This window comes from Gadus macrocephalus, chromosome 9 (genome assembly GCF_031168955.1).
Source record: "Gadus macrocephalus chromosome 9, ASM3116895v1".
NCBI lineage: Eukaryota > Metazoa > Chordata > Actinopteri > Gadiformes > Gadidae > Gadus > Gadus macrocephalus.
Window position 1 is genome coordinate 16,178,016 of NC_082390.1, and position 24,749 is coordinate 16,202,764.

The following is a 24,749-nucleotide window of genomic DNA, read 5'->3' on the forward strand; positions in this document are numbered from 1 at the left end:
CTTCCCAGCGTTCCAATGGCTACACCAACCTCTTCAAGAACCTCTTAAGATAACCTGTTTACCCTCCCTCCACTCTCTGTTGCAAAGCACAACTGGAGTGCAATCATCGGTTTGAACTTCCCAATCTCTGGAAGATCAGGCAGTCAGAACCGATAACGGGCCGCATCTTATAACAGACTAATAATAACAAACCGCATCTGTGACAGGATGAATCTACCTTAAACATGGAGCATCTCAGAGATCCTCGTCTGACTGATTTTGAGTTGCCTTTCCCACACATTTACACATTAACGCTATCATACCATCCAATATTTTTGTTACCTACAAAGACGCCATTCTTCTGCCAGAGAGTCTCATCCTAGTGACCCTGCCACACCAAATGACACGTCGTCAGTCAACCGCTTTTAGTTTTGAAGTACGTGCACGTGCTGTCGACACAAGGAGGCCACTGTTATCTTAATGAGGCGTCCGCCAAGGCCCCCTCGGAGGGAGCCCAGATGAGGTTCCATGTAACGACACCCTTTGACAGCGCATTGTACCGCTGAAATATCAATATATCTGTCAATATACCACCACGGGACCTTGGGGGAGAGTGTTGGGGGAGAAGAACAACACTGAGGCTTGTGGGGCAGGCGCAGGGACCGGACACTGATGCAGAGATTTTTGGTCATGTGTTTTAATAAGCAATGGCATCGATGGCGTCGTGCTTGTAGCAGACTAGGCTGGAACCACATCGGGCTTGCTTTAAGTCAATCACTGCATCTAGATTATCCTTTGACCTGTTCAGTCTCCACAAGGAAACCTTTCAGTGCAAATTTTGTGTACAGAGATATATATAGATAGATAGATAGATATAATATAGAAAGATATTTAGACTTTAAGGTTCCCACCCAACAGTCCTCCATTGTAATTCACCAAGGGAGCACCCTTCCATGACACTAGACCAGAGGAATGACTACAACTTTTTGGTGATGTGCGTGCCTGCGTCTCACCACCTCCACTAATCCAGTAGTAGAGGCAGTGAGTCAACTCCAGATACACTAGGGATTATGTAGTCCAAGCAGCCTACAACTGCTGGCCCTGTTTTCCTTTGTGTATTCTCTCTCTCTCTCTCTCTCTGTCTCTTTTCTCTCCATTTATATTCTACCACTCCTCTTCCCTTCCTCCACCATTCGGTCCAACCCACTTCCCCTCATAGTCCCGTGGTCTCTGCCCAGTGTGATTTCTGTCCACTGCTGGTGGCTTTATGCGGAGTCAAGGAACGCTGCGAGGGAACATAGCAGGTGGATTGTAAGGGTTCTGTAACGGCTTGGAGCAGCATGCCGGCTTACCCTTCACAGCACACAGTGTGGAGAAGTACCCTGAACGATCCGTGGCCCAAAGATGCTATTTAATTGCAGCTGTTTATATGAGAGGGTGGGGGGGGGGGGGGGGAGAGAGCTTATCTGGCAACAAGCAGAGTGACAGACACACAAAGAAAGACAAGGATGTCTGCGGGTGTGATTCATTGGGAGATCCCAAAATAGGATCCCAAGTACCATTTTGTTTTTTTCTGAACAGACCACACACAGTGGCTCGCTCGCTCATTTGCTCTCTATCGGTCTTCCTCCCTCTCTCCCTCTCTCTCTCTCTCTCTCTCGCTCTCCCCCTCTCTCTTCCCCTACTTCCCATTACCTCACTTACCCGATGCAGCTCTACCGGTGTGGCTTTGCACTTGTAGCTCTTCAACGCTGTCGAAACAGCCAGAGCAGTACAGGAAAGCACAGCCAGTACCCGGCCATCACTTCATTATTTTCCATTCTGCACCTCCTGTGTGTGTGCGCTGCTGTTTCTATCTGCTGCATTCCAATCCTCTGATAATATAGTTCTTGGTTGTTTCCAAATAGAAGCTATCACGGAAATATTAAATGAAATATTGAATCCATTCAGGTTCTGCCCCATTACCATGTGCGTCTGTGCATGCCTTTTCATGCGGTTTAACGACACACGGCAGTAGAAGGCCCCATGTCAGGCCATTCTTTATTCATGACATTTGGTGTGTTGATTTTACCCTATTTCCCAGAGTTTGCAATCCTGGCAAACCAAACTGCAGACTTAAGTCAATAGTTACATGAGGTTAGACCTGTTTCAGACAAAACCACATTTTGTGACCGCTTCAATGCAGCCCTGACATTAGGAAATCGGATGAATTCATGTCTCACAACTGGATTGTGACTAGCTACAGTTTCCCACTTGGAGGCCGCCACCGAATGCAAAGCAACACGTGCTAAAAGGCTGTGCTCTGATTGGCTGCCTGCAGGCCCAAGTGTGTTGTCAGTTGATGTTGATTGACGGCTCTGTTGATCCTAGCTCAGGGTGGGAGCAGATTGAGGAGGGAGCGACCGTGGTGTGAGTCACTGGATATCATGCTGTGTGTGTGTGTGTGTGTGTGTGTGTGTACGCAGCTCAGGGTTACCGTGTTGCCGTGTGGTTTCGTCCTGCAAGAGTCTGCTGCGGCCTATGTGTTTTTTTTTCGCGTGGGTTGACGATTGATGGGTTGATATTCCCCCAATGAATATTATGACGTACATATAATGGTGTGAGAAGAGAGGGGGCAAGAGGAAACCACCAAAGTGCACAAAATGCACAAAGTGCTGATATGTGTGCATGCAAGCTCTAGGGAACGCAGTTAGAAAGTTTGGTGTGAATGTTGTCATTCACACTTAATCTCCCCCCCCCCCCCCCCCCCCCAGAGCCCTCCACTGATCTGCCTCCTCCTCCTTCTTCATTTGGCGTTCGTAGGTGTGAGACGTCGGCAGAAGACATTCAGGAGGGCTCCGAGGGCTGGCTCCAGGTTTACCCAGAGGGCCGAGCGCTGCAGTGTCACCCGGGCCTGGGCACCCACACCCTTACCCTCCCTGCTCGCCAGGAGAAGGAGAGCGAGGAGGTAGAGAGAGGAGACGGGCAGAGGGGGGAAAGCCGTTTGCTGAAGGGCGAGGTGGAAGAGCTGAGGAGACTGGTCCAGATACACAGAGAGCAGAAGGTGAGTGCCAGACACAGCCGCTACCTTTCCCGCTTGTGTTCCATGCAGCATCTCTTATAAATGCGCACAGTACTTTTGTTTGTACTGTGAAAATGCAATACTGTTAATGGCTTAAAAATGCACCTATTAAATTATTTTAATATCTCCTTTTATATACATTTTAGTGTTGCACAGTGTAAGGTGTGTTAGCAGTTTTCATTTATTTCTCTTTTTAAAATGTATATTTAATTTTTATGCATCCTTAATCATGTGGTGCCGTATAATGAACGACTAGACTAGAATGAGTGTTAACGCTGACATACTTCCGGATAGATAGTCCATGGTTGAGTATCAATTGAGTTAAACTATTGCTAAACGGGCAGTAGACACTCAATAACATTGATTATTTTTATTTGATCAATAGACATTACTGAACACTCCGCTACCTAGAATCTTTGCACTCTACTTGGATGGTCAACATTTTTGACATGCAGCTGTTTACCTATAGACAGGCCCTGTTAACTCAATGGCATACTGTTAGGTCTCCGGTTTAATATTGATGCTAATCATGTGATACTTATCCTAAACGACACTTGCTACTCAATATAATATAATGTGTATTCTATTGATATACAACTCAAATGCAGGTGAATCTTATGAAAAAATGAAGAAATTATGTTAATAGCAGCTACCAAATCTCACCAGATAGATAGCTCACCAGGTAGATGACTTGACATGTTTGATGATAATAAATAAACAAATAATCTGATTGTCAACGGTGGTCTACCGAGGTTAAGTGTTGCTCATAAGGCTTTATTGCTTTGATTGAATGTCAAGGCAATGCGGCCCATGTTGCCCTGGTGTTTTTACCGGTCAATGTGTAGTGTCACAAGAGCCGAGGCATTACAGGGTTGCGCTTTGCCTAAAATTTCAATATGATTTATAGGCCTGGTCGTATGTGTCAGAAATGAGATGACACATTTCACGATTAGTGATGATTAATTAGGTATTTGAGGTTTGTTTCCTTGTGACCTGCATGGGTAGTTCTGTCTTAATGCATGCCTGTTAGTCAATGAAGCAGTGAGGCTAAACTGGTTTGCACACTTGAGCAGCTGGTTAGCTATACTCTCACTTCTTCTCCCCAGATTTCACTGTAGCTTTCTCAAAATAATGCCTATTTGCAATGCACTGTCCTTTTGAAATACATATCCATGAGCCAATTGTGACGACATGCACTTGGTGGGTGTATCACAACATGTAGGACTAAAGGGTAGGACAAAACTATCGATGCATTGGTCGAGAGTAATGCCCCTAGGTTAACCTATTTGTAGATCAGCCCCTTCATTCAGTAGTTAGACTATCAATCATCTGCAGAGTGTTGGTGTGTATGTATGTCTGTCTGCCTTTTTTCTGTGAATACTATACATTTTTTTTACTTGCTTTATAGAGTAGGGGACAAGTTCTAATAAAAATACATGAAAAACACCAAGTATCCACCAGCAAAATTAACTTTTATTTTCATTTATTTATTTATTTGTATTCATTTTTTTATTTCAGGGAAAATTGGATTTCTGTGATTCCAGTTCCCCGATACCTGGTTCAACCCATCTCCCCTTTGGTCATGGACTATGCAACCCTGCTGGTAGGGCGTGTCCTAAATCCAATGGCCAATCAGAGAGACAGGAGCCTGCACAGCCGGCTGTAGAAGCCCCGGAAAAGTGCTGCAAAGCAACAGAAATGCAGGCAAGCGATTGTGGTTTCACTGTTGCAGACATTGCTCCTTGCAACACCGAAAGTCCCCGTCCTAATCAGGAAGAGAAGGCAGCAGGCGGGACCAGTCCTGTGGTCGGACGCCAACCGACCCGCAGCAGAAAAAACAGAAAAAGGACATCAAAAAGTAGAGGAAATGACAAAAGTGCCACACGGACTCCAGAGAAAGCTATAAACAACCCTACAGAGATAACGGGAAGTAACTCTGAGTTGAACATCGTTTTGCCCAAAGAACTCATAGGAGAGGGGAAATCCACAAGTTCCTCAGAACCAGCGAGGACTCCATTTCCCATAGTGCCTCTGTCTGGGACTGTGTGCGATGCAGGGCAGGTTGTCGTGACTACCAGCGTAGCAAAAACAGTAGAAAAACAGGAAGACGGGAACTCGGAACTTTGCCTCGAGACTTCTGCTAGAGCGACGAAGAGAGAAGACTTGTCAGCAAAGCAGACAAACCAGAATCATCCGACAAGCAACATATGTGCCACGGCTAAATGGAACCTACCCTCTGAAGGCAACCCGGCAAGAAAAGGTAGACCATTGTCAGCTGGTGGTTGAAAATCTTTTATTTTGTTATTTAATATATTGATGGATTGCAAGGTTTACTTCACAAATGCTGTATTTGCAAATACTTTGTGTCTATATTATCTGGCAAACTTTCTTTGCTTAGATAATTTAACAGCAGTCGCCACAATATAGCTAAGCTAACCATCCAGAGTCACCCGATACTTATTGTTCAGTATACCTTGACCCCATCTTCCTTTTTTTGTCTATGAACTTAAAGTCCAACCTAATGACACTTGTTTTTGTCCCATCAGGGAGCATGGGCCAAGGGCAATCGCTGAACTCGGAGGATAACCCAGGGGAACCTACCGGGACCGACCCGGTGGACCAGAGCACTGGCCTCGGTCAGAGGGACGGCCCTGATTCGCCCGGGCCCTTACCCCGCCGAATGCTGTGGCGCGACGGGGGCTGGACTGCGACCATGGGCTGGTCCACCGAACAGGGTCCGGAAACGCCCGCCAACACGGTCTGGTACCAGGACGAAAGCCCGGCGCGCTCACCAACCGAGGGGGCTGCGCTGGCCTCTCATGGGAAAGAAGCCCTTGCCCATACTACTTGGTATGGGGAGAACATGGCCGAGAATCAGACCCTCACGTCACTCGCATCAGTCCATGGACACCCAGAAGAATCAGAGCAAAAGGAGAGCGCCTTAAGTCAGCCCCGAGCCTCTGTGGTCTGTAGTGCCGGGGACTCACTGGAACATGACCCTTGTTTTCAAGTGTCTGTGTCAGCCCTGAGTCAGGTTGGAGACCCTGGAGCACAGCCAGCGCAGTCACATGTTCCTGGCGCACAAAGACAGGAAGCCTACGGAAAACAGCGGGACCAGGGAGGAAGAGGGGACGGGGAGGTGGAGAGGAAGGAGCGAGGGGCAGACGGAGGGGCAGACGGAGGAGCGCGCGGCGGTGACGACAGGCGGAGGGCCAACAGCGAGGAGAGCATCGAGCGGGAGGAGGAGGGAGCCGAAGAGACGGCAGACAAGGGCAGGAAGAAGAGGAGGCGAAAGAGGGGCCGGAGGGGTGCGGCCGAAGCCAAACTTAGCTCCAGCTCTAGCACAGAGTCCCACGTCCTGATGGATACGCTGGCCGAGGCAGGAGCACAGTCGCAGAGCCACAGCCCGACGGCCGATACACAGGCGGAGATACGGGCACCACCAGACCGGGAGAGAGACCCAAAGGCACCGGGTAGTGGAGCGGCTCTTGGGGGTGATCCGCCCAGTGCCGAGAGACTTGTAGCCACAGAGACGCGGCCAGTAGCCCAGGCTGGGGCAGGAAGGGCTGCCTCCCAGCCTCCCTGCCCCAGTGAGTCAGTCCTGAGGGAGGAAGTGGACGCTGGCACCATGCGCCTGCCCAGCCAGACAGGGGATAAGAGCATGGACTGTAGCAAACCCATTGTTGCCCTATCAGATACCGACTCTCATAGTCCTGGACCTAGCCTCGCTCGGAGCGACAGTGGATCAAAGGAAGTTCGGACAATTTTACATGTGGAGAGACCAGACCTTCCTGAATTACCGTATTTTACAGAGCCAGTGGAGTGGGACATTTCTGTCCAACCTGTGGAATTTAAAAGCCAAGCTGAAAAAATTGAAGCAACAGTAAGTGATTTGGATGTAGATGTCGATGATGTAGTTCCAACCGAACTTGATTATGGACATTCAGACACCACAGAATCAAAAGGAGCCTTTGACGCTGTGCTATTGTCTGAGCAAAACGCAGAGCCTGCCGCAGCGATGGAACTCAACAACTGTTCAAATGTGGAGGCTCTTGAAATTAAACCCAACTCTGTGGATCAATCCGTTGGTCAACTTCCTCAATGTGTGACGACGATCGAACCTGCGAACCCCACTGAGGTTGAATGGCTTTTGGACTCGGAGACCACAGAGACAAGCACATGCATGGCAGCCATACAACACGAAGGAGCCCCCCCTGTGGAACCGCCACAACAAGGGGAGGAGGGGGCAGCGGATGTTTCCTCACTTAAAACACCGGAAGGAACTGCAGACGGAACTGTGACGGCTGATTTGGGGCATTGTTTTGGACACGTCGGGCCGCCTCGAGATGGGCCAAGCGAGGACAAACCGAGCGAGGTAAAGGGAAGCGAGGTGAGGGGGGGCCGTGAGGAAATGCGCGAGGCTTGTATTATGGAGAGGCACAGCGACGAGGTAGTTGTGGCCGCCAGTGCAAAGAGCTGTGTGTGGAACAAAGAAGAAAGAAAAGGGGAAGAGGTGATCGAGAGCAGTGCTGAAGTGCATGACAATGGTGAGAATGAGAACAGCGGGGAGGCAGAGAATAGGTGCATGGATGGAGAGGATAATCTTCGCTACAATGAGGAGCTAGCAGCGACAGCGGTTGCTGTTGTTAGCGTGGCCGTAGCATCGGCGCTTGCTAAAATAGAGCTGAGCAAACTATCAGAGGCAGAATGGTCCAAAGAGTCATCTCAAACAGGCCAGACTCCTATTCAGGCCTCATCGGTGCTCAGTAGTGAACACAAGCTGCCCCTCGACACCACGGTTCAAGTGTCGGTGTGTGTTAACCAGCTCACAAACGATTTACAAGCAGAGCTAGCCTCCACGCCAACGACCAGCAAAAGCCATGCTTGTCATGAACTGTCTGATACAGACGATTATTGTCCATCGGATGAAAAAGTATCAGCCGATGAAGAATATCAACAGAAAAAAGTAGCAGAGCCACAAGACGTGGAACGCATTTTAATGAGTAACCAGTCAGTTCCAGAAGCAGGTGTCATTCTTGAGGAGTCCCCAGAGGCAAACATCATAAACACAGAACTAGTTATATCAGAAGCCATATCCGTACAAAACTTCTGCTTGGATTTAAGTCACGATCTGACTATAAAAGCATCTAGCCTAGCAGTGGCTGACACAAAAACGTACAGAGATTTGAATGAAGCACTTGCAGCCCAGCCTGCTAGCCCAATCAATGCTCTGAGTGAAGGCCAGCTCTGTCAGGACAATCAAGTGCCTTGCCCTGTCATTGACACAGGGCAGGGCAACGGCAAGCAATTGGACTGGTTTGACTCAAACGCCACCGAAAATCCCGGACTCAAAGAGTGTGCTGATGACTCACCCGGAGAACTCGATTGCTTCTTGTCTGAAGAGCTGTTGGGTATCAGGCTCAACCCAGGGCACGGTGCCAAAACCCCCCTGGTTGGACATGTTCTAGTAAATGAGTCTGGTGAAGCCGGTAAATCACAAGGAACATCCAAAGCTGTGGCTGCCATTGAGCCTGCTAGTGAGGCCTGTGTGACCGGCCAGGAAGGCACTGTAGTGTTTGTGTGTGAGGAGGGTGAAGGCGAGATCCACCAAGATGGTTCAGCTGGGGGTCAAAGGTTGCCTTTGGAGTCTGAAGTGTGTAGCAGCGGTGTTCCGCCCTCTGAAATCCAGAGCAAGAACTCGTACATGGGTGCTGTTTCCTCTGACGACGAGGAATATTCTATGCCCGCTTGCGAAGTGATTCTCCCTGTCAATCCGGATCACTCACTCTCTGGTACCGGCTCTGGTACGGCCCACTCAAGCCCCCTGTCGAAGGAATCCACCAGCCCTGTGACTCCTGACGATGGTACGACCCAACCATTGGCAGATATGTTTGTTTTGGCCACCCCTATGGAGTTTCAAAGTAGCAGCCTCCAGCATCAAGGGGTTCACAGTGCTGTTATGTATGATGGAGATGGTATGTTCCAAGACCAGGGGGGGCACGTGGGTTATTTGGATACAGTCGATGGATGCAAGGACCAGGAAAGAACAAGTGACGGGGAGGAGACACAGAGGATTATGGTCACAACTCCAGACGCCTCCAGAACTCAAGGTAAATTACTATTATTTTTTTTCAGATCGTTGTCTTAAGGGGTTACGCGTAGGATTTGTGCGTGCATAAATTGCTTGAAATTGCCAATATATGAGGAGGGTCTAATTTTCTTCCCCCACAATCTCGGTTGCATAGTTCAGCTTGGCAGGTCATTGTTGAAGTCTAAGCATTGATAATTGCAAAAATGTCTCTTCTTTCACAACTATGTCATTTGTAAAATGTTTATTTTTGAGCATAATTAAACTTAGTTTATGCTTGTTATTGTCTCAACCCATGGAGCTCACACCTAAGTGCACTGAATGCACGAGCTTGAGCATAATTGCGGTTCACTAACCGGCCAAAGTTGCCAGTATTGAGAAGGAATTCTGATTCTTACACATATTATCTTTAAGTACTGAGACCCTTGATTACTTTGAGTAGTTGAGGGTTCAAACCGTAGGCAAGCTTTGCATTCTTCCTTTCTTGTCTTTGACTCTCCTTTAGTTTTTCCTCTTTCTCCAAAGTAATATTTTCATTAAATAAAGGCCATAGCTTCAATGCTTTAAGCGAAGATCAGCTATGACATGGGTATGCACGGTAAAGTTTGTCTGTATAAAATATCTCGCTCTTTGGATTTACAGTACGTCCCCTCTCTGAGGTTCAGCGGACAGGGGCGTGTGTCTTTGGTGTAGTCCCAGCTGCCTTGAGGGGTCTGTGGTAGAATGCGTATAGGCAAGCTGTGGGGGATGGAATATTGTGGAAACAACTGGGAAGGGCTGTGTGTGTCTGTCACTCAGTTTACCCAGCTCCCCTGTTTGTGTGGGAGTGTGGTATCTAAGCAACCTGATGAGGTCATCTGACCTCTACAGTCGATGGCAAAAGTAGAGTCCGGCTGAGAAGTGGCCATTGTGAGTATCAGAGTGTGTGACTGTCTGATCGAAAGTCAATGAATAAGCTAATCTTATTTTTTTCTCAATATGTAATCAGTGTGGGAGTATTTGAGTGTGCCAGTTTGTGTGATGTTCAGGGTTCTTCACTTTTGGTTTATTTATAAAAGATGACTTCATTGCAACGGTAGCATTTTTTTCTGAATCATCTTTCATGTTAAATATTATCCAGGGATGGTCTTCTAGAATGATAAAACGGCCACTTGTGTGGGCTCAGTAATGAATGTTTGCTCAGCTTTGTGCTAGCTTCATTTCAAAGTTTTGTAGCAGGAAGCTGCTTAGCTGTTTGTTCTGTGTGCAACAGTAGTTCCTGATAAACAACTTCAAACAATGTCTGTATGACTCAAAACACAGACCAGAAATTAATATCACAAGGAGAAATGTCATGAGGGATAAGTGTGGGAGGGTCTGTTTCCTTAGGAAACAGGCTAGTAGTTGGCACCTTGACCTGCTTTGTCGGCTGGTTGAGTCACAGCTGTAATGCCCCTTTTATCTTATCTCCTCAGAAAACAAGTAGGCTAATTATACAATTCCTATGTTTCATGCGCAAAGAGGCTGATTGAACAGTTGGTAGCATATTTTCATATTCATCGCAAAATTATATATACGGTACAATATATATAATAAATATATATATAAATGCTAGCATACTAAATATTCTCCTTGCAAGATTTTAGTGTGTCAGTTTAAGCCTCTTTCCCACATAGTTCCCGGTACATTACTGGGATAACCATTCAGTTACGTTCTGGATCTTTTCTGCCTTGCGCCCTTTCAGCCAAGGCATAGCAATACCTGCATAGACTGGCCAACGGAAAGTCCAGCAGAGGGTGGAAATGCAACACTTATCAATGCCTGCCGCCGCCATAAAACTCGTGACTGAGAGTAGCTCCCTTATTTTGGCATCTGTAAAGTTTCAAGCCATTCATGAAAAAAAATAATGTATTAATAATCGGGATAACATTAATCCAATCACCCGAGAAGCAGTGGCACATTTAGATAAGAAGCAGCAGATTATAATACATAATCAGCGGACTCTTGTGATTGGTTCGTCAGACTAATGTAATCCTTCACCTGCCCCTCACAGCGATGTTACTGCTTTCATTCACAACACTGCCGTAACGGCAGTTTTTCGGAAATGTCCATACTAAATCTTAAGCGGGGAATTGGCAGCGCAGATTTAGCGGAATATCAACCCTATCGACCTCTTCTCCCAGTCACACATGACCCCATGCAGGAATGGTTCCTGAACATTGCAGCGAAAGACGTGCATGCATGTGTGAAAGGGGCTCATGTCCGCCTGTGATGCATACAGGGAGAGCACATGGTGTAGGCTTAACTATATAGAATGACATATCAGCACATATACTGTGTGTGTCTGTGTGTGTGCACTTGAAGGCAGCTGTTTGCAGAGTTCTTTCCCTTTTCTCACAGGGGAAGAAAAGTTGTCTTTTGATTTTGAAATCGATAATGGGCACAGGACATTCTTTTCGTGAATAGTTTCAGGATGTTATCCTGGTATCTGATCTCCTGACTTGTATTTTCTTTATAAACGTTTTAAATTAGGTTAGTGGATATATTGGTCTTTTATTGGTTTGAGGTTGTTTTGATGAAGTTATTTTGTCATCGTAGATTAGGCTGATGATGAACATCCTGGAGGTTTTCATTTTGAAAACATTACTTTGATAAACTCGCATAGAAGTTTTCTCTATTCAGAGGTTTAGGGTTGGTTCCGTCATACAACCACAAGCCTCCTGTCTCATCTCTTCGGGTGAGGAACCCGTGGGAACCTGACAAAATTCAGAAAAAAGGCTATGGAGGTCAAAAGATGTTTCCAAAGTGTTGCTATTTTGATTTTGGTTCTGAAAATGAAATAAAAAATGCCATTCGCTTTATCTATAAATATGTTCTTATTTATTTTAACTTTGATCTCTATCTTTCCTTCAGTGAGGGAAGCCTTGCAGGAAGAACAGCCCCCCGAGACGATCTCAGAGGGTGCCCTCCATCCTGAGGTGAGTTCATTCTGGGAGCCCTGACTGCCCTGTGGTACACCGATTCAGATTAATGGGGGCCCTTTCTTTCGAGCCCAGCCCGGGGACCTAAGGTTGTGCCACAGGTTGCGTTCAAACTCATCCATCATTCCCTTTATTTCTTTAAAGGGTTTTTAAAAATAACCCATACTGACCTGTGTGTGTGTGTGTGTGTGTGTGTGTGTGAACTTACTAACAATTTGTATAGCAAAGTAGTGAATTCTGTAGTGGAAAATGATCATCTTTGTCGTTAATAAAGTTGCAGTTATCAAACATTAAAGTACAGACAACTATCAAAGGCTTAGGCTTGTATTAATCAGAGGATGGCCTGAAAGCACCTGTGTGTTAGTGTGCACATGTGTCTTTCATGGGATTATCTTTGCGATTGTTGGCAAATCAGACACCATCAGTTAAATCCTGGTGCAGCTTGGTTCAGGCCAAGCCCGGCCGTAGGCTGGAGGCACATGATCGGGTCCACCGATGAGGCCCTGTGCAAATCGCTCTTTAGGGGCCCTGAATGACGCACTTGTCAAGACGCTCTGCAGTCTGGGGTCATCGAATAAGTTATGGGAATCTCTGGACCCCCGTGTGTGTGTGTGTGTGTGTGTGTGCGTGTGCGCGTGCGTGCGTGCGTGCGTGATGCGACTCTTTTTGCTGAAGGATATCATGCTAAATGTCTGGGAGGTTTAGAAGAGAAAGATGGTGAAGAAGTTAAGAGAAATAACTTTTTCACTAATTTATTCATATAATATGAATAGATTAGGGTATTTGACTCCCAGCAGAAAGGTTCAACTAAACTGAATAAATTACATTATTCTGTGCTAAATTGTAACTGGCCAGTAAACTAGAATTGAGAGAATAGTGTGCAGCTAGATTGTCCCTTTGCTGTCAAATATATTGGCATTTGTCGATTTTCTGTCTGGCAGAACACCTAAATCATGGATTATTCTGGATTTCAGTAGCTTCTGATTGTATGTTTCTGTTTTAGTCCTTACGGTTGTGTGAAAGTGTTGTAGCAGCCGATAGATTTTAATTCCATTCCTTCGTTTAGTATGGTTAAGGTTTAACCGAGGCTGCCTGGTTTCATACCAGTTTTACCAACCCTAAGGTGCTTAATCCTAAATTAAGGTTTAATTAGACCAATAGCCTGGCATGAACTGAGAGAAGGAGTGAGTACGTCTCAGTTTCTATGTCTCCCCCAAGTGCTATGATCTAAATACAGGCCGAGGACAGACAGGAGTACCGAGCCTTCAGACAAATGAATAGATACATGTTGTTGATGTTGTGGTTTTTCGTTGCTGATTAAACGTTTGCCGTCCTTTACTGCCCACTAGTGTTTAATGATGGGATAACTGCTTCCAAATGAATGCGCTCTGTGCGCATGTGTGCTCCCGCCCTCCTTTTTCATTCGCCCTCTCCCAACTAAATCACACCCCCGTGTTGGAACCCCCTCCCTGCATCATGGACACAACTGGAAGGTGTGCACAGCTGTAACCATGGGGACAGCTGTGTTTGTGTGGTGCTGATTGGTTGCAGATGGAGTTGCTTATTTCCAGTCATTGGCCGCACGTGACGGCTGTGTTCTGAGGGACAAAACCCCTCTGCACTTTTTTTGACTAGAGAGAATTTTTGGTTAGACCAAAGCAACTACAATGACGGATGTAGCAACTCCTCCAAGTTAAACCTTCATTCTTAAAGAACGGTTTTAACAACCACAAAGTATCACAGCAACAAGTCTACCACTAATATATTATACTTATATCAGGGCTATCGGGAATGTAGCCTCTATGTCCACACTACAACACTTATTGTAACGCTTTTAACATTATACATGGGTAAAGTTCATGTCTTTTTGTCTACAAGCGTGTCTACAAACATACAAAAACGCCAAGTCTGATTATGTTGTCCATTCTTTACATTCAAACTGAATGGTCCATTGTGAGGCTGCCCTCCTTCAGCATCGCAGCGGGCTTTGCTGTCCCAAGGTAGAAAAGGGGTGAGAAGCGGCCTACCCTCATGAAGACCACGTTGACTTGGTGATCTGCACCACCGAGTTTGTCATTTGACAGTTTGTTCAGAGTTTTCAGAGCTAGGCGCGTTGCGCTGGAAACATTCCTGGGCAAGGGATCTATAACCGACTCAACTTTATGGAAATTGTAGAGTGATGAATGTGCAGTGTTATTTCTGTTTAGCAAATCCATAGTTTTGGCAGTGTTTGTATATACTGTATATAACTAAACATGTATTTTATTTTATGTAATGGAAGGTTGCAGAAGGCAAACCTTGTAGCACATCAGCCTTAGTGTCGTATTTCTTTTTTGTTCCCCCGGAAAATCATTTTTTATCCTTGTGTCTAGAATCCCTACGTTTCCATATACCGGCCTACGTTTCCATACATGCTGTATTGTCCGCCGTTGGCCACTGGATATAACGGTAGCCATGACTCAAGCTGGGATCCACCCCATATAATCATAGTTATAAAGACCTCTCCTTCCACCATTGCTACATCTCTGCCTCCCCCTCTCACACCAACACACAATTAGCGACCCATTTAAACTGGTTTTCTCTCTCTCTCTCTCTCTCTCTCTCTCTCTCTCTCTCTCTCTCTCTCTCTCTCTCTCTCTCTCTCTCTCTCTCTCTCTCTCTCTCTCTCTCTCTCTCTCTCTCTTTTTTCTCCTCCCCCCCCCCCCCCCCTCAGCAGTCTTTCTGCTTCCCCCTGTAATTTTTTTTCCCCCACTCGTATCAATTCAGTCCCCTCATACACATCATACACACGTGTACACACAGACGCAGGAGTCCATACGCTTTAACCCAATAACCAACTCTTCATACTTTTAATCTTGAATCTCTCGGCAACTCAGAAGTGAAGAGGTACTTATTGATTGTGTGTGTGCTGGGGGGGGGGGGGGGGGGGGGAATAAAATGGAAAAAAGAAAGACTAGGAACTGGAGTGTTTGTTCAAAGCAGCCCAATGGTGTATATGTCGGGAGAGAGGGAGGGAGGAAGGGAAGGAGAGAAGAAGGAGGGTGGGAGAGGGAGCTAGGGAGGGGCCGGCCCTGTGAACAGATGTGGGCAAAAGCGTCTCATTTTCCGTTCTGGGCTGCAGGGAGGTGGAGCGGAGCTGGAGTTTACTGGATTACGCACTGGAACATGGGCACCGATCGTTACCTCTCGCTACACTGGCAGAACGCTGCACCAAGCCCTTGCACTTTTCTTTGGAGTTGTCGTTTGGTTTTGTCATTTTGGCGCTTGTTTTAGGCAATGGCCGATGTCTTGGAACTGAATTTGCCAATTCCAGAGGTGACCCTTTTAGACGTTGTCTCCTGTTTTGTACGGATACAGATTTTCTTCTCGGACGGTTGGCTGTTTTTAGTGCGGCTCCGTGCACAATGCCAGCTGTGTCGTTTTTTTTTTTGTGCCTTAAGCTAAGCTCCGCTCGGTTAAGTATTAGTTAAGCATCTCTCTTTTCTTTGTCTTTTTTCTTTCGCTCAGCCAACTACTTCAGACTGAGGATAACGACAGCGTCTGGTAGTTCTCCTCCCTGCCCGAGCAGTTTGAGAAACTATCAGCGAAAACAAACAACACTTACCTACGACTACAGTAACGGCTAGCTCTGACAAACAAAAGAGAGTTCCGCTGTTTGGTATTCAAACCTGCCGTGTTGCTGGCATTACGGCCAGGTGTTGGCACCTCTCCTAGCCTGACAGCTGGAATTACTTTTCTTTTACTTAGTCTTCATCAGTAAATTTTTGGGATCTCCTGCTAGCATGTACGAGAGACACAGGCGTAGGTACAGTCTCTGCGCTAAGGGAGAGAGGACCGTGGACGTGGTGTTAATTAAGGTGGGTGTGTTTGTTTGTGTTGCAATACTTTGAACACACCAATGTGCGTGTTGAGAAGTCCCTGTGGAAAAGTTTTTGTTTTTCCGCGTTCATAGCGGTGACCTTGGTGATCTAGTTGGTACTTTATCGACATAGGTTTGATTGTTTTGAAGGCCTCCGTATTTAGTGACTCTCTTCAATGTGACATTGAGAGGAGATCTTGCTTCACTCATAGCCTCCATAACAATACCGGGCTGGTGCTTGAAGGCCTTGCTGTCTGCCCCCTTCAACACATTTGTTTACCAAATCCTAGCCGGCCTGTGTAATTAACAAAATGCAGGGGAGTCAAACCTGCCCATTTGGCGAATAGTTCCAGATAAATTTAATCTGGAATACTTTTTTCCCCCCTATTCGAATCACTTTAAAACAAAATTGTCTTCATTTTTGCCTACGGTGTTTCTTCTTGCAAAAGAAAGGTGTACTTTCTTTAAGATGTATTGCTGTCTGAAATGGAGTAAGAGTTTCTTTAAGATATATTGCTGTCTGAAATGGAGTAAGAGAAGAGTTTTGTGTGGTTACCGCCGGTAAAGTTTAGAGCTATGATGCCATTTGCAGAAGTTCAGAAGCCTGATATGATATCTTCTTAAATAATTGTTATTTACTATTACTATTTTTCTTATAATAGGGCTATCATTTACTTATGTTATTGTCAATGCTGAACACTTTATAAAGGTCTCACAAAGGCACATTTGTTTCTTATCTTTCATCCTAGATTCTACCCCTGGGATCTGATGTGATCTAGGGTAATGGCTTTTGTGCTCCACATTAAATTATAAATCACTACCTAAACATATCAAATGAACCCCCCATCTGTCGCTACCTTCAACCGGAAAACACACACACACACACACACACACACACACACACACACACACACACACACACACACACACACACACACACACACACACACACACACACACACACACAGCCACAGCCACACACACAGCCACTCTGTTTACGGCAATCGACCATGCTGCTAGGTTCTGTCTAGGTAGCTAGGGAGCTTGTTGCTGAATAAGAAGCCCCCAGGCTACACACTTTCCAAGTCCCAACCTGCCCCCTCAGTAGACAAGTCACACGTGCACACACAAGTAATGCGTGGTTAGCATCTTTTGTCATACCCCTTAGGGATAGGAAGTTAAACACATCAAGTAGCGTTTAAAAAACCTTGAATTTAACTCTGAAATGAAACAGGAACTGTTGTGGTTGGCTGAGGTATTTCCTTGAGGTAATTGAGGATGAGGCGCACACAATCATGCATTTAAAGTGTGCCCATCTCCACCAAGAGGATCTAACCCTTATGTTTAAAGAGGGAAGACTTTGACTGCGGATTGTGTAATCTTCCTCCTCGTCATGCGGGAGACCCTCCTCTGTCTCGCACCACACCCATGCTCCCAAGAAACCTCCCCCCCCCCCCATTCCCCCCACCTACACCCCTTATTTATCACCAGTCCATCACTAACATCCAGCCCTGTTTGATTGTGAGGAGTACTTCTTGGTGAAGGCATCAAACAGCCACCCTTTAGACTGGATTTTGTGTTTTTGGTTTTGGCAAAGACGCTATCATAATTCATGGCTGACCGCGTCAAAGCCAGCGGGGGGGGGGGGCGGAGGGGGGGGGGGGGAGGGGGGGACCCTGGGAGTCTAGACGGACCAGACCCTCTTAGTCTGATCACCGTGGCTGTGTTATCACAAACATTCGCAGACAATGAACATCCGCTGCTATGCAAGCCAGGCAGGGGCGCAGAGTCGACAAGGGCGGTAAGCACGTCGGCGCGCAGGGTAGGGGTTCTATCACGTGCTGGGTATACACGGCTCACATGCTCTCAAAGTGTGTGCATGTCATTATTGTGCCTGCACACTTTTTGATCGCAATGTGACACATGCTTTTTACCCACTTGGACAGTATCTTGACCCGAATGCAAAGGGGAGGCCATGTTGATGTCAAGTTTGGGATTAACACGGTGTCTCTCTCTGGCGATAAATCAGAGTTTATTGCGCCGGAGGAAGTGGTTATCACCACGCATGTTGCAGCATGTCCTCCCTCTAGGTTCTCGAAAGTGTTAAAGTTTGGTTCTGGCTTTTTTGAGGGATTTAAGTCAACGTTAATAGTAATACGTAGTAATTAAGTTAATTAATGTAAGTAATAAGTATTGGTCACAATTAAATTGATGGGTATAAAGAATACCTCTTAAGAATTCAAAATCCATTGCATTTTTGGATAAAGTGCAGATGATTGCAGGGTTTCTTCATGTGACCAATGGACGGCCCATATTATTAGCATGGACAGGCTCTCTGAACAGGACGGCAGATTGACAAACGAATCTCTGTTGTCTGCCAGATGCGGGGGCCACGGCTTGCCTGTAAAACATCTCTGCAAGATGTCCATAGCACTAGAGAGGGACACAAGAGCATGGTAACAGGGGACAAGGGACTGATTGAGATCAACGGACAAAGGAGCCATTGGCTGGCGACGATTAACGATCAGACAACTGAATATGAGATCATTGTGGTGGTCGAGTTGTCGAGCAACGACCACCAGAGTGAGGGAAGCAGATTGCTGCCGGGGGATTTCGAGAGTTGGATCTTATTTTTCTCCTCGTCGTCGTCGCTGTCGCTGTTGTTGTTGTTGACAATTGCAACCAGAATCTGGTTCTGGCTAAAACACTGCAGCCACACTCAGCATTTTTGTCAATCCTCGCATTAGTGCCAGAGCAGCCATGCGAGCACTCACGCAAACTCCAAACTATTTCCCCCCTTCTTGTGCCCGTGCCCGCGTGCGTGCCCACACCAGAAGGCTGAAGAATGCCCGTCCCTCCCTCCCCACGCAGAGCCGCCGGGAGGGCAGCGGCAGACTGCCCTCCCGGCGGCCTACGTCACCCCACGTCTCTCCCTCCGTCTCCCGTCTGCTGTCCCCCTCCCGAGGAGCGGGGTAACGCGGCTGGAAGCGATCTGCAGGTCGGCCCCTCCTTAGTGTGGGACGGGCCAGCCGCCTTGTGGCTGGAGTCCCCCCGGCGCGCTCCCTTTGATGTATGGACAGCGCTACGCTGAACAGTTGCTTCTCAAGGTCGTTTTTGAGAGGGAAACTAGGACAGGACATTGTGCTTGTGAGTGTGTGTGTTAGTGTGTGTGTGTGTGTGTGTGTGTGTGTTTGTCAATGTCTTTGCAAGTTCTAGATGTCTTCCTACATGTTGGGCTGTGCGGGCCTTTGGGTGTCTTTAGTGTGTGTGTGTGTGTGTGTGTGTGTGATACACATGTGCCTAGAGATACCCACTCCTCCACGTATCTGGCACTCCACTGGATGTCCCGCTGCATGGGAGGAACAATAGGAACAATAGTTTGCTTGAGACACTGGTGTGTGTGTGTGTGTGTGTGTGTGTGTGTGTGTGTGTGTGTGTGTGTGTGTGTGTGTGTGTGTGTGTGTGTGTGTGTGTGTGTGTGTGTGTGTGTGTGTGTGTGTGTGTGTGTGTGTGTGTGTGTGCACGCACACGTACACTCACGTGCCCACATGTGTGTTGAGAGACAAAACATCTTGGTTAATCATAAACCATGAAGAAAGTATGGGAGCATAATACCCATACGACACTGTGAATCCCCGGTGACCTGGATCCCACACACATGTAACAAACCTCGTCAATGTGCTGTCCCCTGCAGATCCAGAGAGACAAGGAGACCTTCTTCCCACTCGGGCCCTGCCCGGAGCCCAACACCCTCCCCGGGTCCTGCACACCCCCAGCCCCAGTCACAGGTGAGACCCATGGCCACGCTGAGGTTCAGAGACGCAGTGCAGGTGCTCAGAACCCACTCTCTTGTCTCAGTGGGGGTCTGTACCTAGAGCTACCATCCCTCTGCGAGGCATTGGTGCTAAATACCAGTCCGTTCTGTCCCACCGCAAATATTTCCCAAAACAAAGTGTATGCCAAAGAGAGGGATGGATCTGAGTTGGGCTTTTTTTTTTTTTACGGAAATAATAACCACCACATTTTTGCGTTCAAACAAAGAGGTCTGTTATGTAACCAACGTACGAGGAGCCATTTCCCTGAGCCACGTAGCTCTGCTGTATTAGCATATAGTCCTGTAGCTCTGATGGATTTCCATGGAACACAGCAGTTACCCGACGGAGTGGAGTCGGTAGGTGGGTGAAGGTTCAGACACACCAGGACCATTAATCAAAAGTACCATCATTCATAAAAAAGTTTTCTGAAGCAGTAACCACAGCGATCACATAATAACACGGCGCCAATTGCACAAATCGACAGCGAACCGAGACTACACATTAAAATCCCACGAGACAACAGAAGATCAGGGAAGGTGGAGGTTGATGGTGTGGTCTACGTTGAGTCACCTTGGGGTCCGTGCACAGACAAGCAGTCAGGGTTAGAGAGAACCCATGTCTCTGTAGGGTGTGACCACACAACCCCCCCTCTCCCGTAGGATTACAGTCGGATCCCATCGGGCATTACGGAGACCAAAGACTCCTACCAAGAGGATGAAAAATATATTTAGACACACGTACACATGCCCAGAAAAACCCGTGATCATATCAGATTTGTTCATTTAATTAAGAAAGAAATTAGTTTAGTTCTTTATCCGTCTCTCTGCTGCCAGGGCTTTTCTCTCTACCCCTCCGTTTCCCATTAACAAAATCGCAATGGACACACTTCCTTCCACCAGAGGCAATTAGGTAATACAACTGAACATGCTTCATGCTTTAGTTGAGTCAAGGGGCCCTCGTTTAAGGGCAAGATATGACATGGAAAATGTCAAGTACACACACCATGATTTTTTTTCCTTATAATCGTCATCACTAAATTTGTTACCTTTTCCAGCACAATGTCAACATTTAAACAGATTGCTCATTTTCAGAACATGGCAACTGTTTTCACCAGTAGCTCAAAACACCAGCCCGTTGTTCAATCTGTTTAGTTTGACATTAGTCAGATCATGTCCTTCCTGCCCGCCCAATATAGCTGATGAGACAACTTGCAAAAGTCCAGACTCTGTGCCTCTCTCTTTCTCTTCCTTTATGTGACTCGCCCTGTGTGTGAGACGCGCACACACACACACACACACACACACACACACACACACACACACACACACACACACACACACACACACACACACACACACACACACACACACACACACACACACACAGAAACATTGACACACATACCCACCACACAATGGGCATACATTTCTCCCTCCTTCCTCATCGTCTCTTCACTTCTCTCTTCTCTCTCTTTCCCAACTCTTTCAGTCTTTTTTCTGTGGTCTGGTTGCTATGAGGTCAGCTTCCTGTCTGAGGGTATTGCATCCAGTGCTGCAATACGTTGTTACATGAAAGAAAACCTCTGTAGTAGCTGTAAAGTTGTTGGTAGTGCTCTTCATTATTGTTTACATATTTAAAAGTACAAACAAGTCAATAATTGTGTTTTTCATTACTTACCCCAATCACAATGTTAAACCTGCATTATGTAACTTAATACATTTTGCCATAGTGTGGACCAATTTTATGATTGTCCCATGAATAAATCTGATCTGCCAACTCGTTTGTTTTCTCTCTAAACTGATGTGGCGTAAAATGCAAGCAAATCATTTTGATCTCAAGTATTGCGCACTGCACTGAAAAGGACTGACTAATAAATGGTAATTACGTTGTGATTTAACCGGAGGGCAAGCTTCTTGCAGGAAGGGAAAGTTATTTTTTATTGCAGATTAAACGGTAAACACCATCTTGTGAAAAGCTTGGATCATGACATTTTCTAAAGGCAGATGTTTGGACCTTTTATATTGTTAAAAGCCAACCGAATAACCGGGGTTGGTAGTTTTGAATCTTGTTTTGCGTTAAATCCTTTCTATACTGTCAGATACATGCCTGTCAACACTGCATGCGAGATGTTGACAGCAATTAACCTTAACACACCTTCTTGTCAATAAGTCAGTTCAGTGTACAGAGGGATATGAACAAAAAACAAGGGTGTTAAAGATCATTTTACCCTCTTGTTTCTGTATTAAAATGCATCCAAATATGTGAGGCTATTAGGAACGACCACAAAATTGGGCAGCTCTTTGATAAAGGCAAGACAACAACTATTGAAGCAATACATCCAGAAGCACCGTTACTGTAACGGGACTGTCCTCACCTTTATGCTCCTACGCAGACCGGGGTCTGTCCGCTCCCTGGGAGGGAGACGAAGTGGACCGCATGATCCAGGCCCACCCGGCGACCACCCATGATGCAGTGGAGCGTCTGACACCCAGCGTGGAACTGGATGACTGCGTCTTCAAAAAGGTACGTCAATGCACGCCCAAGCACACACACACACACACACACACACGAAGGCACGCACATACATTCAGTCCGGTTCATTTAGCTTTGGGGCGACCATCATGACCGGTGTTTGCTGTTGTTGTCGTTCCTGTCGCATGGTAACTTTGTACTTTGCCGTGTAATTTTACACGCCGCATTATGGGCCTCTAGTGTCGAGACACCCTCAGGTTGAAAAACCGATCTCCCCGCATTTTCCCCACGTAGGTTCAGGAAATAACGAGCAGTTGCGGGGAATCTGTGAACCTTACACACCCTTTCCTCAAACGGAAAAATACCCCCACGCCCCAAAATACAAATCGGCAGAAATGATCAGGGAAGCCTTCTGGTTCTACTTACTTGATGATTCCCACTGGGTTTTTTATGCAGCCGTTTTTCTACCTTGGTACCCCCCCCCCCCCCCCCCCACACCGGCCCCTTCTCCCCCAATCCCAAGCGCCCCCTGTTGGACAAGTGAGTGGGGCAGGAGCAGCAGCCTGGGCCTCCACTACCCTCTGGAAGCCCGGGCTTCACAGTTAGGTGGGGAAGAAAGAGGAAAACGTGTGTGTGTGTGTGTGTGTGTGTGTGTGTGTGTGTGTGTGTGTGTGTGTGTGTGTGTGTGTGTGTGTGTGTGTGTGTGTGTGTGTGTGTGTGTGTGTGTGTGTGTGTGTGTGTGTGTGTGTGTGTGTGTGTGTGGGACAGCCAAATGAATGAAAGAAAGTGAGGGGGAAAAAGTCAGCCAGGGAGTTTCTCGTCTGCAGCCTCGCCGTCAGCCCGCTCCTACTGACTCACAGAGGAGAGGGGCTCCTTTTTCCACCACGTTTGTTTGAACCCGGCACACTCAACTGACTCGCCTACCCGGCACACCCGCCATTATTTCATTGGGGTACTAACAACAGTGAACACTATTATCAACCACAGAAGATGCAATCGTGGGTTATATATGCCTGACATTTTGGAAAGCATGTGCGCGTGTGTGTCTGCTCGGTGTGTGTGTGTGTATGGATGATGACGATGGCCATGTATAGACGGGCATCGTTTTGAAGCAGTAATATCTTCGGGCAATGCCTCCACGTTCAGCACCATTGTACCAGACGGGGGCCGTTGATAAAATGCTCTCGTGTCCCTGCAGCCCGCGCCGCCCGGCTCCAGGCCGGAGTTGAGGCGGGGACGTTCGTCCTGGTCCTCCACCGACGACTCCTCCAGCCATCGACCCCCCAGTGTCTCCTCGCGGCACAGCGTGGACACGGCCTCCATGGACACGGCCTCCATGGACACGGCCTCCATGGACACGGCGTCCATGGACAGCACGTCGGTGGGGGCCAGCGACTCTGCCTCCCTCTGGAGCCCTGGAGGGCCGTGGAAGTCAGACGAAGAAGGTGAGCGGGTCCAGCGTGGCTCTGACGTCGATGTCGAGGAACGGAGCGTGTCCAATGCCGACGCTGATTGGCATTGTTGATTTGAGCTCGGGGTTATTCTCTCGTGGACGACCTCCATTAGTATACTAAGGCCACCGTTTTCTACTTTGAAACAGAACTCAATTGGTTTAAAAGTTTTTTTCAAAACTGTATAAGACCGATCTCTTCTCAAACTCGAAAAACAGCTGTGCCCACCACAGTCTTGTTGAAGTATATCCTGGGGACAAGCCCGAGTCCCACAGACCCTCAATGCAGTACCCCGCCCCGTCTCTAGGGAGAGGGTGCACGCCGGGGATAGAAGGCCTGGATGCGACGGGCGGAGAGGAGGAAGAGGGGAAGGACCATCTGCCGGACAACTCGGTGACGTCGGCCATCCTGCGGGCCTCCAACCGCTCGCTCTCGCCGTTCCGACGCCACAGCTGGGAGTCCGGCAGGGCCAACGTCCCCGGGCCCCCAGGGGACCCGGCGGAACCAGCGCCAGCGCAACGCAGGTCAGTGTGCAGAGACGCAGACACACACACGCAGGTATAACCGCACAGACACAATGACATGCTGACATTCGCCGTGACACACACACACACACACACACGCACACGCACACACACACAAATCTATTGAGACACTCAATAGCTCACTCAACCCCTCACTCAACCCCTGTCAAAGGGGATCCCTGCTTAGGGAAACCCCTAACTTCTTTCCAACACTGGTTCTTGTGTCTCTTTCTACGTTTTCTCTTCTCCCGGGGCTTTATGGGAAAGGTCATTTTCCTATGTCACAAGGTCACACAGTGACCCCAGATCCGTCCAGATTCTGTAAACAGTTGAGCACTGAGTGGGCTGGGTCAAGAAGGAGAGCGGATGAGAAGAATCCCACACATTATTCAGATGTTATCCCTCTCTCTCTCCCTGCCTCGTTAATGCCTTGCAGACCAAGAACTACATATTTGTAATTTATTAAATTCAAGCTCATTAAACAAATTATTTTGACAAACTCCCAACCTGAAAATATACCAAAGGCCTAAACCCAAGAGT

General features: G+C 47.3%; 1 protein-coding gene and 1 long non-coding RNA gene across 9 annotated transcripts in view; one reads left to right on the forward strand and one right to left on the reverse strand.

Annotated features, from left to right (window-relative positions):
* LOC132464669 (uncharacterized) overlaps nt 1-24,749 on the reverse strand; it is a 299,834-nt gene that overhangs the window by 60,677 nt on the left and 214,408 nt on the right. The window lies entirely within an intron of this gene.
* Nucleotides 1-24,749, forward strand: part of akap13 (A-kinase anchoring protein 13) — a 61,514-nt gene that overhangs the window by 5,304 nt on the left and 31,461 nt on the right. For 7 of the 8 annotated variants that reach the window (XM_060061172.1, XM_060061173.1, XM_060061166.1 and 4 more), the window contains exons 3-10: nt 2,782-3,022; nt 4,559-5,300; nt 5,587-9,150; nt 12,021-12,085; nt 19,642-19,735; nt 22,155-22,285; nt 23,433-23,679; nt 23,993-24,209. In XM_060061172.1, coding sequence (XP_059917155.1) covers nt 2,782-3,022; nt 4,559-5,300; nt 5,587-9,150; nt 12,021-12,085; nt 19,642-19,735; nt 22,155-22,285; nt 23,433-23,679; nt 23,993-24,209 — 5,301 coding nt within the window. Of the gene's footprint in view, nt 1-2,781; nt 3,023-4,558; nt 5,301-5,586; nt 9,151-12,020; nt 12,086-15,158; nt 15,946-19,641; nt 19,736-22,154; nt 22,286-23,432; nt 23,680-23,992; nt 24,210-24,749 lie in introns of those variants that run through there. The other variant, XM_060061175.1, reaches the window with a different exon arrangement.